The 15,757-nt window shown below is 45.4% G+C and overlaps 1 protein-coding gene across 1 annotated transcript in view; it reads right to left on the bottom strand.

Annotated features, from left to right (window-relative positions):
* The window catches only part of LOC119383982 (mRNA turnover protein 4 homolog), a gene marked incomplete at its 5' end in the record, with an annotated part of 59,174 nt that extends 45,370 nt beyond the window's left edge, over nucleotides 1-13,804 (bottom strand). The window contains 1 exon segment of the mRNA XM_037652264.2: nucleotides 13,653-13,804. Coding sequence (XP_037508192.1) covers nucleotides 13,653-13,804 — 152 coding nt within the window.
* Nucleotides 13,805-15,757: the final 1,953 nt, after the last annotated feature.

Genomic DNA, 15,757 nt, shown 5'->3' with positions numbered 1-15,757 from the left:
CTGCTGCTTACAGATATTCAGTGCGTGCGTGACCTACGCATTTCGCAATCAATGTGCTCTGCGGGGTTCATTGGGTTTAATCATGGTCGCCTGAGTTAAAACATAGATGCGTCCCTTTATACGAAAGGTGCGTCTTATATATCATTTTTCTGTCGAAAGTCGTAAAAAGTAGGGGGTGCGTCTTAATCCAAAGGTGCGACTATACACCGGAAAATACGGTACATCGATTGTAATGCGCACCCATTTTTCGTGAGAGAAAGAACAAAAAAATTCCGTAGGAGTCAACTTCGCACATTCAGAAGAACAAGTATTTGGGTTTTAAAGAACTAAGTTTCAAAAAATCACGCCATATTCACGGAATGAATAGTGATGAGTGGGGCGAAGCTCAGAGAGGGGAGAGCATCGGTAAAACCGTAACTCTCCCGTGAAAGTTCGCCCATTACATCATTAAGAAAGACGTAAGACCTCGCAAGTGCACTTCATAGAACTCGCAACTCGTAAGACTCGCAAGTGCACTTCATAGAACTAGGCGGTCACGTACCACGAAAGACATTCATGTACAGACCCACGGCTTTAGGAAGTATAGCGTAGTGGGTTCCTCGCAAGTGCACCTCATAGAACTAGGCGGTCACGTACCACGAAAAACATGCATGTACAGACCCACGGCTTTAGGAGCTTCGCCCCTAAAAGGTAAAACACAAAGTCAAAAAGCGGGCCTTGCCACTAAACTGTCACCACTACGGCGGCGATACGAGTCGCGTAACGGATCAGTCCTCGTCGCTGTCGGACAACTCCTTGTCGCTGTCAACACTCTTCGATTTCGGGAAACCGGCCCTGCTTTGGTCCACTGAAACCTTTTCGCGAAGCTTTGCTGTAAAAAATCTTCTGCTTCTGTTTGCGCCAGTCTCGCACGCACGTTTCGGGAACTCCGAACGACCGCGATGCGGCCCGATTTCCGCTCATCTCTCTGCACATGTAATAACTATTATTTTGGATGCGGCATCGTGGTACACTCATCGAGTATTTGGAGTCGGCACTTCCATGCCGTCGATGCGAACGCAGAACAGGATTACAATCTCCTCAGCACACGTACGAACTGAAAAAATGGCAGAAATGGCCAAGGCACGTAGGAGGCGGCCATTTTGAAATGTCGATGGCAATACGATAACAGAGTTTCTTTTTTTTTTTGGTACTCGATTCTAACGCGCATGCGATTTTTGGACTCGTTTTCCCGGAAAAAAGGTGCGCATTAGATTCGAGTAAATACGGTAATGCTTGGAAAGTAATTTATATGAATTTTGAAGTTCACGTGAGCGATCCAGCATTATGCACTGCACCTCACGACATTGACATAATCTAAGATGACCCTCAACTACTGTGACATCATAACCGCAGCCAGGCTCTGAACTGGTGCAGCTAGCAGTGATGACATCATAGACCCCATTGCCCTTTTGCTGTGCTTGCGCCAGCAGGCTGTTTGTGAGTCCATGCAGGCGGCAAACGTGTGGAAATCTCAAGAAAGTCGTTGCCACCAGATGACAGTGATGATAACGATGACTACAATAACATCATGGAAGTGGGTCACAGTTCTGTGTGCTGTTTCACATGCCAGATCGCATTAGCAGCACCCGGCAGCTTGTCGTTCTCGGAGCTCTCCCATACCAAAAATGAGACTAATTTTAAATATCTGTCGTGTGCTGTAGCACGCGATGTGCCGTGTTGTGACTAATGGGACCCCGGCAACATACTGCAGCAAAACAATGCCACATCAAAATTTTTGTCAGTATTACTTTAAGTTGTGCAAAAATTGCCCTAAGCCACAGTCTTCACTGCAATAAAAAGAACTACTGGAAACAATCTATATATAAAAAATCATGACAAACAAAACACAAGCATACATAAAAAAAAAGTGATGCAGAGATGTGTGAGCAAACAAGAATTTTGATACCCAGTGAAAACCTTTGCTGCAAATCAAAGAATTTTATCTAGGAATTTAATATCCAATTTCCCAGAATATTCGTAAACAGCAATGTAAGAGATTAACTATGTCAGGATCGAACTTTTTTCACCAAATGACTCCCCCCCCCCCCCCCCTGGGTCAATATTTTTTATTTCAAACTTAATATCCTCACAATGACCTATTTTGTAAAAAATCTCTCCTGGTATTTTTTAGAGTGACCATAATGGGGCAAAAATATATTTTCCATAGTTATAATGTACTCTATTCAAGATTATTAAAAAGACAAATGAAAAATTTATATTGTAAGTACAGTTAAAACTCAATCTAACAACAGTCAATTTTATGAAGTTCCAGATCAAACAAAACAATTTCTATTCCCCAGCAAGTATCCATAGGGTTCAATGTTGTCATAAACCCGAATTAATGAAATTAACTTGGCACCAAGCCCTATTTAACGAAGTTTTTCCCAAAATAAATGTGTGAAAAAGAGGTATTGTTTTCTCATTTTGACACATTGACACAGACTGGTTGTTCTATGGGTGTGTGCTCTAACACTGTTTTTATTTTGGCAGGGCTGCATGCAGCACCCATGCATGGAACAATGGACTCAACAGTCAGCAGTGCTCCAACGAACGAGATTGTGCTATTGGTGGCAGTGGCTCGTTGTCTTTGTAAATGCTCACACAGGAACACTACGGGGGTTCTTTTCGTTATTTCACGGTTTATGACAGGTAGCACTGATTGTCTCCTCAAAACATTCCTGCTCGCACAGTCAGTGCATTCGTTCTCCCCGTCTTTGCCTATCGGCAGCCTGCCATAGGGCCCGGATGTGGGAGGCTCTACGTCCGGGCCACTTTCGCAGATTTCTCAGACACACAGGTGTGGGCTAGTGGCAAATACAATGCAGCAGTAGCTTCTGGGCATTGCTACTTTTAGACTTCGAAGGACCAAAAAATCCCTTTCTCGATTTCAGAAACATCTCGATTTAACAAAATAATTCTAACGTCGCCATCACTTCGTTAAGTCGCTTTCTCGATTTCACCATCTTCTCATTTAACGAAATAATTCTAACGTGGCCATCACTTCGTTAAGTTGAGCTTCACATGTACAATGTACTGGGAAATCCCAAGCAATGCCCCCCTTCAGCAAGTCGAAATTACCGGCAAAGTGGAGACTGTGCGCTTTTCCAGAACGGCACCGAAATTCAAGATGGCGTCAGCAAAGCTCTCACGCCAGATAAAATGGAATGCATGTGGACTTCCTCAGAAGTCTTCTCGCTCTCATTCATGGCCCGGCACATTATGACACAATGGTGGTAAATCGGGATAGCTGGTTGTTCATGATCATTCACTAACAGCGAAAAAAAAAAAGAATGGACAAACACACAACGTCAAACGAGCGCTGGTTTGTCTCTGTGTGTTCGTCCGTTGCTTTTGCGCTGTTATTTTACAATTGCATTATGACACAGCTCACAAAATACAAAAAACGCAATCCCAATGTGATCAGACCGCGCGAAGCATGGCATGGAAGCGTCTCTGATGATGAGACGACACGATACATCTAGGCAAGAAACACAGCTCTCAGAGGCCTTACTTTTATTGAATATGGCATCAAGGCACCAGCTTGCAATACAGCTTGAAGGCCATGCTTTTGCTTGCGGGACCCTGAAAATCGTCACGGGTGTCTTGTTTAGCTAAGTTTAAAGGGACCGACAACCGATTTTTCTCGACCCAGTTCTTTACGGCGCAATAGAAAGCTCACCCTTCGTAGTGTTTGTAACTGCAGCGGTTAATCCGAAAAGAGTGTGGTTATTTTATTAGCAGTATTTTTCAATCTGAAAAGCCCCTGAACTGTACGTACACATCCTCCAGCAACACTCTGAAGCAATAGCGATGCCAATAGCCCCCCCCTCGCATTATGCTCAAGGTTTTGCTTTCACAGGATTGGGTGAAACCGTGGTTAACCACCTTCCTATTGACATTTTCGACCATTTGGAATATAAAAAGCAGGTAGAATAAGTTTTCCAAACACTGGTCGTCACGCGAGATCTCTTTACTGCCTAGCGGGCTAGGTGCTCGTGGCCTCCGCAATTACGTCTGGCAACATGTTGCTGGAGGTAATCTGGGAGGCCACAAGGCGCTCTTCTTGCTTTTCCAAGACATCGGCAGGTGCCGCTAGGCCCTCGGCTAAAAACGTTCATGCTGCCGCTGATGAGCATCGGGTCATACGTCAAACGAAGGCAAGCACCATTGTTCTGCTCAGTGCAAACGAATGCATATTTGCACGTTTTACGTTAGAAAAATTATAATAAAAAGTGTGCTGTATTTCAACGCTGATATAGAGACACTTAATAGCGCACACCAGTAAAAGGTCACATGATATGTACATGTGCACATTCACTTTTTTGCCACCAGAGGCGCCAAAAGTGTTTTGGGTGAAGAAATAAAAATATAAATCTGCGTTTTCATGAGAAAAACAAAGCTAGTTTTAGACTGTACAAGAGACAATCCTTCTATTAGTGGGGTTATCTCAATTCATGACCAAAGTGGTTGTCAGTCCCTTTAAGATACAATCATAATGTTGGAAAAAAATATCAAATTCTGATGACAAATTTCAGGCGCAGGTGCTTTGGGATTGGGCTTCTAAGGGGGGACTGGATGGGATTCAGGCACGCCAGTGCTGCATGTGTGTGGTGCATAACCTGGATGCGAAGCGGGAGGAGACGGGGTGCTTTCCCAGAACGGTGTGGAAATTTGAAATTAGCAGTGAAATTGGAGGGAGCATTTGCTCGGGTGGGGGCATTTGCTTGGAATATTACGGTACGTTCCCTGAAGTAAATATGATTGACAGGCTTCGAAAAATTGACACACCAAGAAAGAAAATGGGCAGGCATGGCAGCATTGTTCTTACATGGTGGCATCATTTGTACATACCAGTGCCTTCATGTGAACAGCTGAAATCCCTGTGGACAACAAGCGAGCTAGTATCATATGTTTACCCTCTGAGAGATTATAAACGAGATAGACATTAGTTTTTGTAAGCACAACAAATGGAGACCGCCTGTGAGACAAAACCAAACTTATCGCTATGCGCATGTGCAGATGTGTGGGTGATAGCCAATGTGCTGGTGGCCTAGGAAACTTTAAAATAGAAACCGGAGGGCATTTCCTGCATCCCCGCAGGGTGACAGCACATCAGAATCATGTGGAATCCCGTAGACGATGCCAGGAAACCTTTTCTTCGGAAGCCCGTTTTTCACATTCACCAGTCAATGACACAATTTTTCTGTTGGACACATGAGCTACCTGGACCTCATAACCGCACAGAATGCGGGCCAGACCCTCACTCACACCCGGCATGTGGTATAGCGATGCGTTTCTTTGCGAGCACATGGTCAGGTCTTGGGCACTGAGACAGGTCGCATTCCACTGAGTTTAGAAACACAGGGGTGGAAATTGGCTTCAGTGTTTTGAAGCAGCTCAGGAAGCAGGAATAATGCTGTTTTGGAGCACCTTTGGAGCACCAAATGTGCACTTTGGAGCAATGCAAGTTAGTTTGGGAGCAGATTTCTAGGGTCAAACATCACTGTTAATTGAAATAATTTATTTCTGGTGAACAAGCAATTCCAATGGTTTTTACTAAACATTCAAGGGACACTAAAGAGAAACAATGAATTGGTTTAGATTGATAACGTGTGCTCGGAGAACTCTTGTGTAGTTTATTTCACCACCATAGGTTTATTATTAGAGCAGAAAACCAAGTTCAAAGTTTCATTTTTAAATTTCGAGCTGAACATTGTAAGAGATTTCAAAGAGCATTTAACGTATTTTGGCGCCACTGGCTCGACGAAATTTCCACAAACTCGTTATGTCATGTCTCTGGCCCCGTCAGAGGACAATGTACTTCAATTTAACCGATTAGGAACTACGTAGACCCAAGCAGGCGCCGTCAAAAATATGTGACGTCACGGCAAATGGTGCGGGAATTCCAAGGTGGCGTCGCCACCTGTTTTTTCTTTTTTTCTTTTTGCGCGTTTTCTCGCTTATTAAGCGTCTTCTCGCAGCAAGCATGGTGTTTTTGGTAGGGGTGTGCGAATATTCGAAATTTCGAATATTTTTCGAATAGTGTTTGCTATTCGATTCGATTCGCACTGAAATTTTACTATTCGAACTATTCGAACTTCCCAAAGACAAATGCAGTCAACGTTCGATTGAAAATGACCCCTTCAGATTTTCAATATGCTTCACCTCATTACACTCTCGTATTGCGGCAAAGCTGCCTTTCAAGCTCCGTTACGGTCGAACTTAGGCAAGAGACAACGTCCGATTGGAAGTGGTCCCTAGATTTTCAATATGCTTCACCTCCTCACACCCCCGTATTGCGGCAAAGCTGCCTTTCAATGTCCGTTACGGTCGAACTTAGCTAAGAGACAGTCAACGTCCGTTTGGAAGTGGTCCCTAGATTTTCAATATGCTTCACCTCATCACACCCCCGTATTGCGGCAAAGCTGCCTTTCAATGTCCGTTACGCTCGAACTTAGCCAAGAGACGGTCAACGTCCGTTTGGAAGTGGTCCCTAGATTTTCAATATGCTTCACCTCATCACACCCCCGTATTGCGGCAAAGCTGCCTTTCAAGCTCCGCTACGGTCGCAAATGTATTAACTCAAAAAAACGCTGGTTCCAATATGGAGATGAAAGATGTGGCAGAGTTGGGGGCTCAATTAATGCTGTTTTCGACCTGAAATTTGGGCAGGAAGTCTGAAAAATCGGACGCCGAAGCTTTTTAGCATCCAAAATTTCAGATGTTCTTATATATCAACGTCTACGAGGCAGATTTGGAACTCCGGACCCTTGTCTGCCACATCAGTTGGCCTTCCACAGAAGTTGAAAGAGAAAGAGAGGCTGAGGAAATGGCATCTCTGCCTATCACGTGTAAAATGTTGTCGGCAACACTTTGGTTGCACCAAATCATGTACATAAATACAATTCGGCCTCTACATTGCCTCATTCTTGATAAGAAAGACAACTATGAAATATGACCCCACCAGCGCTTCATCAACCTCGCGAAAAGAAACACTTTCATGTTGCTATCTCACAAGAACATACTTAGGGATTCACTGCAACTTTTTCTGTAATTTCACTTCGAATTATTCGAAAAATGTTTGAGAAATATTCGAAAATTATTCGAAATTATTCGATTCGATTCGCACTCAATCTTTATTATTCGAATTCGCTTCGCACCCAAAATTTTGCTATTCGCACAGCTCTAGTTTTTGGTATCGTGGAAGATTACTTTACTAATGCAAGAAAAATCGTTTTGCTCTTTAGTGTCCCTTTCAATACTGATGAAACGACCAGACTTGACACAAATTTTATATATATACACAGTCGAATCACGCTATAACGAATATAATGCTACAACGAAATTTTTGCCACAATTAATAATTTTCGATTCCCCATCAGCCGCCCGTAGAAAACAATGCTAAAAATGTCTCGTCACAACGAATACCTTTTCTGGGTATATCCGCTTGAACGAAGTTCTTGCGACTGCTACCACATAAGGAAAAGGAGCTTGCCTAGGATTGCCACAAAATTCCACTAGCAACTCGATCATTTCTCATTGCCAGAGCCGTGCGGCCGTATCGCAAGACCGTGTCTTCATTGGAGACATGCACCACAGGGACATCCTGATAAATTTTTCGCCAATGAGATGCTCGGCGACATACCATCCATCCGCTATGATGTTGCCAGTGGGCTTGATGCGCGTGCGGACTGCGGAAGAATCGTTCTTCAAGAACTCCCACCATGTTTTTGACGTAGCGCTCAAAACAAAACTAATGCTCATCGTCACAAGCCCTGCAATAGTGAATGAAATCCCCGGCATTTTGAAGCCACATGCGCGGCCAGCGTGCTCCTAGTCCAAGCGTAACTATATTCTGCCACAACCGCTGCAAGCACAAATGCAGTCGTGTCGATGTGATCATAGGCAACCACGAAAGTACACGTGCGTCCAACGTACACGCACCAACTCGAAGCAGTGCTGCGGTCAAAACTGTGGTAGACGTGATCACAGATAGCAATGACACTTTCTGAAAGTACGAACACAACCAGCGCGCACAACTGAAAATGGAACTACACTCATACCTCGATATAACGAACACGGATATAACGAATTATCGGTTATAACGAAGTAGACTTCGAATAGTCTTGTCACAGATACAGTGTTACCAATAAACGTTTATAACGAATTTTTGATATAACGAAGTTATTTTAGTGACAGATGTGACTTCGTTATAATGAGGTTTGAGTGTACCATTGGCCGTAACCGCTGTGCAGAAAACCGCGGTCGCTATCGTCGCGATCATCAATAGCGAATAAGCTTCGAAGTACACAGCTAACACATTGGAGGAAAGATTAAAGGCAATAAAGCAGTAAAACGGCACGAAGCGTTTCAGCTTTCCTTTCGCTCGCTTATGACTGTGGTAGTGCGGAGCTTCGGTACTCCATTTTCAGTTGGCCTCTAGCAAACTCTGGCACGCTCGTTCGCAACGCTGTGCGCTCGACACGATTCGAGGATAGCCTGAATATTGTATTTGCTTGTGTATAACTCGCCCCTGCACATAACCACCACCTTCACTACAAATCGTGGGAGACTAAAAAAAGATACTCGCGTATTGACACAAAGCTGCCTTCCTTGCATTACCGTGGAGCAGTGCCGTGAAGCCAACTTGCACATCAAAATTCGCGTATAACCCACACCTCGAGTTTCGCTTTAAACTTGCTGTATATTTTGTGCGTGTTATACGTGTGAAAATACATTCACTCGGTGTGCAGCCAAGTATGTCTGAGTTTGCGAGAGTTCAATGCAAAAGACAATGCATGCACTTGCAGGGACCAAAGGACAAGTCATAATCATCAGATCTTCCTTTTTGTGGTGAATACATGTAACTTCGCTGCTACAAAATTCCGTGACAACGAACTTTTTTGCGCATCCCGTCAATTTCGCTGTAGCGGGATTTGCCTGTAGATACAGTAGAATCTCGGTGATACGATCACGGCTCATACGAATTTCGGGGTGATGCAAATTTTGCTGCGGTCCCAGCCAAGGCCCATTAGCCTGCAATGTAATAGAGTACGGTTGTTCCGAACTGATTTGCATCTCATGACGTTTGATACGAATGTGCGCTATTGCGCAGCTACGAACAGGTGCCGTTGCGGAAAACACGGCAATCATGCGCGGGCATGCGCGCCGTGCCACTACTTTGCCAGAATATGCCATCGGCGGCACGTCGTATCCTTTGAGATTGTGTGAGCACATCTTGGAGGCCCTATGCGCCTTAGGGTGCCTTTGGGTTTAGGTTACAGATGGCGATGGCATCGCGCTCTTTTTTTTCTTCTTTCCTCAATACATTACGTGTTCTGCTGTGCTCGAGGCAGTGTCGCTGTACTGAGTTTACAAGTGCCTGCCACATCGATGCAAGCCATGTCCTCGCAATAAGACGGTCTTGGTGAAGGAGCTAGGCCTCGCAACGTCAACACGCACGATTGTTGGGGATGCGCACGCCTGCCAACTCTCCAATTCGCACAGGAGACTCCCGAATTTTGAGGAAACCTCCCAATCATGCGGGCAAGGCAGTAAATCTCCCGAAAAACATTCCGAACATCACCGTGACAAGAAAATAATAACAACAAAGGGCAATGGTTCTAAAATTTTCTGGCCTTCATCTATCAAGTGCAAAGTGCTCCTTAAGCCACTTTCCCCGCAGTACTTTGGTGTCATGCGGAAAAGCACAATAAGATTTGGAAGGGGCTACTAGCTGTCACAGGTCAGATCTGGTTCACTAATTACACATGCAGCGTATATTTATGAGTATGATCGGCGACTTCTAAAAACTTTATTGGCAGTCATTCATAGCTGTTCGTGACGTCACTGCGGCCCCGAGAAACAATAAATGAAAATGTATGCCAGCTTTCCTTTGTCGAATACTAATTTTCCATGTTTTCTGCTGATACGAATTTTGGATGATACAAATATTTTTAATGACCCCGCGAGATTCGTATCACCGAGGTTTTACTGTACACACACACACACACGCACACACACAAACTCGTACGCATCATTAAAACATCACAGCTGACAGAGCAATAACTCAGAGAAAAGAGATAAGCGATGCTTTGCACAGCTACACTTGACTAGACCTCAGACGAACAAAAAACATTGATAAACCGTGAATGTTAATAAAACTCCACAGCTTACTGAACAACAACTGAAGACTGCAGATAAGCTACCTTCATTCTAAACCCAACGAGACTCTATAAGAAGACATTTAAAAAGCTTGTGCTCCCGTCATTAAAGCGCCACAGCGAATGAAAACCGAGAGGCAAATGGAGATAAGCAGTGCACTGTGTAGCTAAACCCGACTACACTTCAGAGATATTTTTTTTTTTTACTGTTCACATTGACAAAACACAACTGCTGGCATGTACAAATGAGAAGACTAGAAAATGAAATATCAACTTGTATTGCGATAGCAATTATATGGACACTATTGGTGGGTTTTTGCCATCGCCGTCATTTTTCATATAAAGCCTAAATCGATAACATCGCCTCATGCATTGTATGTTCTACGCGCAAGTAAAAGCATGCAAGCGCTGGGGACGAATGCGTCGGAAGCAGGGACGAATGCGTCGGAAGCAGAGACGAAACGAGTTGGCCCTCTGTGTTACGCGAAGGGTGCATGCGATAACATCGCGCCGCGTGCGAGGCCTGCCGTCGATGGCTCCTCACACAGAGATGAAACGCACCGCCTGTCTTTTGTCGAACGAAGGAGCATGAAGGGAGTCGGAGCAGGGGGTGGGCTGTGTCGCTCGAGCAGCAACTGCAAACTTTGATCATAAGGGTGCGATCGCTAGCGCCAACACGTGTGCTATCTCAGCAGACATCAGCAAACGGCCCGCTTACTTCGTGTTGACCATAGTTCTGAGACGACAGACAGCAACAAAGCCGCTTTGCACACCAGCGTTTTGTAGAGTTACCTGAGATTGGATAGAAAAGAGTTAGCTGCTAGCCTTACTTCGTATTGGCCTCGAGGAGTTACGGAGTCGCCCTCTATCGGACGCGCCTCGATTGCGTGCTAGGCAGGATGCCGCCGGCGCGCGCCCCATAGGTTTTGCTGTCGGCGCTCTACAAAATCACCTCGCGGAAGCCCTCCGATACACTTCTGCAGGTACTGTCGAAAAGAAATATGTTCTTTCCTGTCAAAATAATCATTTTCGACGAACTGAAAGCACAAGATAGTCTACAGTCGCTGTCTCTTTGCAGAAAACCGAGCAACCGCTTCACGCGGTCACCGCGTTGGAGACCCCTGAACCGGCTTCTTGCGTGAAAGGCAGTCACTCGCTGAGTGCAAACTATGTGAAATATCTCGTTAGAGTAGACTGCCTGTATAACCAAACGGAGCATAACAGAAAAAAGCCTCAAGCCAGCGATCGCACGGGTTCGCGACGACTGACGGTGCCTCTGCATGTATGAGAGTCTGCATGTATGTTCGTACTAATGGTTTCGCTTTTGCTACGAGCGCGTTTTGGCACCGCGCTGTGAACTTTAGGCCGAAAAATATGAGAATTTGTGAGTAAACAAACAACTACTGTTGCGCGGACGCTATCAGCGCAGTTCAAAAACAATTTCCTTACAACTGCGGCTTCGGTGCGCATGGCAGCTGCCTTCCCGACGATTCAGTGTTTTTTTTTTTTCTTTTTCGGTCTAAATTCATGTACGTTTCAATGTCATTTGACAAGTTGTCTCGCACTGCGTATTGATCGGTCTTCTCAGCGGGCAAACGCCGCTGCTTCTGTTTCTTTATTCAGCGCATTCGTTTCGTTTGGTGCTCACACAAAACGTGAGCAAATGCGACGCCTTTTTTTAATGCTCCTTAATTATCGTAACGTTTGCATTCCAGTGAACCTGCCGCTCTCTGTGATCAACAAATTCATAGACCAAAGCTTCACCACTTCGAGATTGCTAGTGGAAGGAGAACCAGTCTACGAGACCGAGCATGTAGTAGCATGCGACGCCTAGGAAAAGAAAGAAATACAGTAACGTTTGCCAGACTTGTTCTGCAAACGTCGGCTGTGAACTAGGACCCACATGAACTTGAAATAGCGGTGAATAAAACAGAAGGTATTGCAGCAACCAGCAGCCGCAAAACAGGATAGTAATTATTTGGCGTGTACCACAGCAATTTTGGCAGCAGTGTCGTGTCTAACGCCAACAGGGTGGCATCTTTCCCACGTAAATAAATGAGGCTCCAAGAAAATACATGGGGTTGGCCGGTGGGCCGATCATCGGTGGGCCGATCACGGAGGCAATGCAAAATTTATGTAGCTTATGAAGCAATACATGCCTCATCAAATGGGAAGGTTTCCCGTCGGTGTCCCGCGTCGGCGGCGTCAACACGAGTGATGCAAAAAATAATCGTCACGTGATTGTGTCACCATATGACGTCATCATGACGTCACAGATCGCCAAAAAAATGTAGCGTCATTATGACGTCACATAATGTGACGTCACATGATGACGTATTCACACGTCATGGTCGCTTTGCATTGCCTCCGTGATCGGTCACGGACGCCATGCAAAACCGCGTTAGGTGCAGAACGCTTTTGGAGGGGGGCGCGGGAGAATCAGTACATCGACTGACAAAAAAATATGGATTTCGCCTTCTAGTCATCTTTAACGAATGCATAAGGGACCATGTGCGTTTTTTAATTCAACGTATCTAAACAATGACTTGCGAATCTGCAGACGATTTTGTGGACGCTGAGCACGGGGCCGACGATCAAGAGGTCGCATTGGAGGGTTCTGAGATGGCATCGCACGTGGTAAAAGGTAGCGCTTTTACCATCCTGTGGCAGATAAGCATCATTTGCCGGCGAGAAGCGCGCGCGAGCCATCGTCTCAGTGCGCGCTGTCTGCTACTCACCGAACATCGCAGGCCCGACGCAGTAACAAAAGTCATCGTCGCGGAAGTGCTTGTTGCACACAAGACTCGTAGCGGATGGCTAATTGCCGGTTCTTAGCTTTACAACCCATGCTTCACGTTGTTTCTTGTCCCGCGGTTACCAGTGCAGACTGACACTGGGCTCCTTTGCGTAAGCGCGGCACTGCGGCACCGAGCGGTAGAGCCCCATGTTCGTCGCCTTCGGAGGCAGCCACTCTATTACTATGGTTTCAATCGAGTAGAAAATGAGAGAAAACTTCCGAATTTGAACAGACCGCAGCGCATGTGGGACTTGAAACTCGTTTTCAAAGCACGCGGCAGTGCTAGCAGTGCGCCACAAGCAGCCGACGCGGCCGCTGGGACCACGTGATCCTGCCAAGCACGTCACGCCGACGGTGGCGCCGGCGTTTCCAGTGGTGGGCCTCGAGGCCAATAACATTACAATTTTTTGCTATCACATTTATTGCTACACCCTTGTGATGAAACTGATTCAGCCTTGCGACGAAACTTTCAAATTAGACGCTATGCAACTTTATTGCTTTCCTCGCCTCGCTGTGCCCTACTGAAGTGGTCTGGGAAAGAGTGTGGAAGTCTGGGGTGTTTGCTGATTACTGATGCGCCCACAAAAGTGTCACAGATACACAGTAATAAGTTGTTGACAGCACATTTGTGAAGTGGTTCCTGCTCTCACCCTTTTGGAGGCTAGTGGGCAGGCCCAACCGCCTTAGGTGAGGTTCCAAAGAGTGCTGGAACTGAGGTAGAGGACCTTGGTCCAGGAAGACCTGCTGTGTTGCCCGGAAGCCTGCTCGTGCATAGTCTGGGTCAGAGTACTCATTGAACCACCTGGAAGGAGCAATAATTTGATGATGATGATGTACAGTTCACTACTAAGGAGAGCCTTGAAATCATTAGCATGGCTGGAGAAGAAGTTGGGACAAAGTTCAACAGCTCAACCCCCCCCCTCCAAATTCTGGTTATGGCCCCGGTTGATGTGGCATGTCGGAACACATAACAGCCATTTCGATACGAGAGGCAGGACAGTGTTCTAAAAAAGGAGCCATTTTCTTTTTCCATGACCAAAAACAAAAACGACATCTTGGCACATGTCAATTATAGCAGTTTGCCAAAATGCAGCAAGATGTGGCAGGTTTCACCTCGTGATGCATTCAGCACAACTGGTGGAGTAATCATTTTACTGCAGTAGGTAACATGTGCACACATGTATGAACCAAGGTCTGACTGAATAAGGCTAATGTTATCTAACATTCAGATGAACAAACTGGAAGTGATGAGTGTGCACGAAAGTTCGCAAGGTCGAGTTTGTACTGCAGTCCTCCATTTCAAGTTATACAGTCGAACAAAGGTAACTCAAACTGAAAGCGGATTGCAAAATGGTTCAATATAGTAGTTCAAAATACAAAGTAGATCTGCCTGAAGCTTATATAAAAATTACACACTACACAGAAAGCCTCCCAAGGTGACGAAAAGAGGGACTTTACGAATTTGTTTGTCTAAGGCCAGGATGAATGCATAAAAGTTGCCTTATTATTCATACTGCACCCATCCTTCTAGTGGAGCACCATGTAAGACCAAGAGGCCATCTGCATTTTTGAAGCAGTGTGGCAGTTCTCACTACAGTAACGAATGCCACAATAATATGCTTCACTACAAAGTGGTGAACTCTCTTCGCTATTAGTATTCTTCACATTACAGTGAAGCGTGGTTATGCTAGAAGGCAGCATAACATTGAAATAAGCAGAGCGGAATAGACCCCAAGTACAATTGTGCAATACCTAGGAGCCTTTCAAAGCTATGACTGTCACAGGTCTCGGGAGTGCTCGCGTTCAGAAGGACTGAGAGACATGAGACGGCGGTGGCACAGCAAACATGACTTCATCTAATACAACAAACATCACCAAAAAACGCACCAAGAACAAACCCATGCAAAAGGCACTAGTGAACACACAGTACGGCGCTTTTCCTAATGTGCTAACGATAAATTATATATTAGACTTTACGTGCTAAGTGCAGTTTTTAATTCTCAGGTCAGTCTAGCCATCTTGGTCTCACAGAGGCTTTCGTATTGAAACACTCTCACTCCCAAGTCCAGCTCGACATCCAAGACCGCTTGTAGTAAGTAGCGTTGTGTCCGTTGACGGCTCTCTCGACATGATCCTGTCATCTGTCAAATATCTACGTAGCTGCTGGGAGATTCCACTGTCTCCGCTGCCTGTTTCCCGGTCACCGTCACAGCCGCCACTGAAGCTTGGAGGTTAGGCCTATCTTCACGCTCAGCTCCTGCTTCTAAGTGGCATACTGGCCCAAATAATGATGAGGCACCCGGGGATCATTCTGCACGTTGACTGCATTCTGCCGTTGAAAGCGGAGCATCGCAGATGCCCCGAAACCACTGTAAAGAGGCTGCCGTGTGTCCTAGGCGCCTCGGCCGGCTTTTGCCAAGATCGGCGTCCACACAAAGGACGCCTATACTCCATTTCACACATCAGGTGCAACGCTGTGGAGGCTAGCGAGACTTCTTGCAATAGATGAGTTTGCATTAAGAAATAGTGCAATATTGTTACCACACAGAATAAGATTTTCTTTTCGTTTTTACGGGGAGTAGTAATTGAAGATGTTTTGTGCCTTATAAATAAATAAATGCCGTTATATGTCTGTTTTTATGTGGCTGGATTATTTGCTCTAGTTTTTTGGCATTTCATTCGCAGCTCATCGTGACTCGTCAATAAGAGGTTTGTGTTCGGCTCGCGCGAGCATTTACAACTATGAAAGCCGACC

Source organism: Rhipicephalus sanguineus, chromosome 2 (assembly GCF_013339695.2).
Source record: "Rhipicephalus sanguineus isolate Rsan-2018 chromosome 2, BIME_Rsan_1.4, whole genome shotgun sequence".
NCBI lineage: Eukaryota > Metazoa > Arthropoda > Arachnida > Ixodida > Ixodidae > Rhipicephalus > Rhipicephalus sanguineus.
This window is presented reverse-complemented; position numbering and strand designations above follow the sequence as displayed.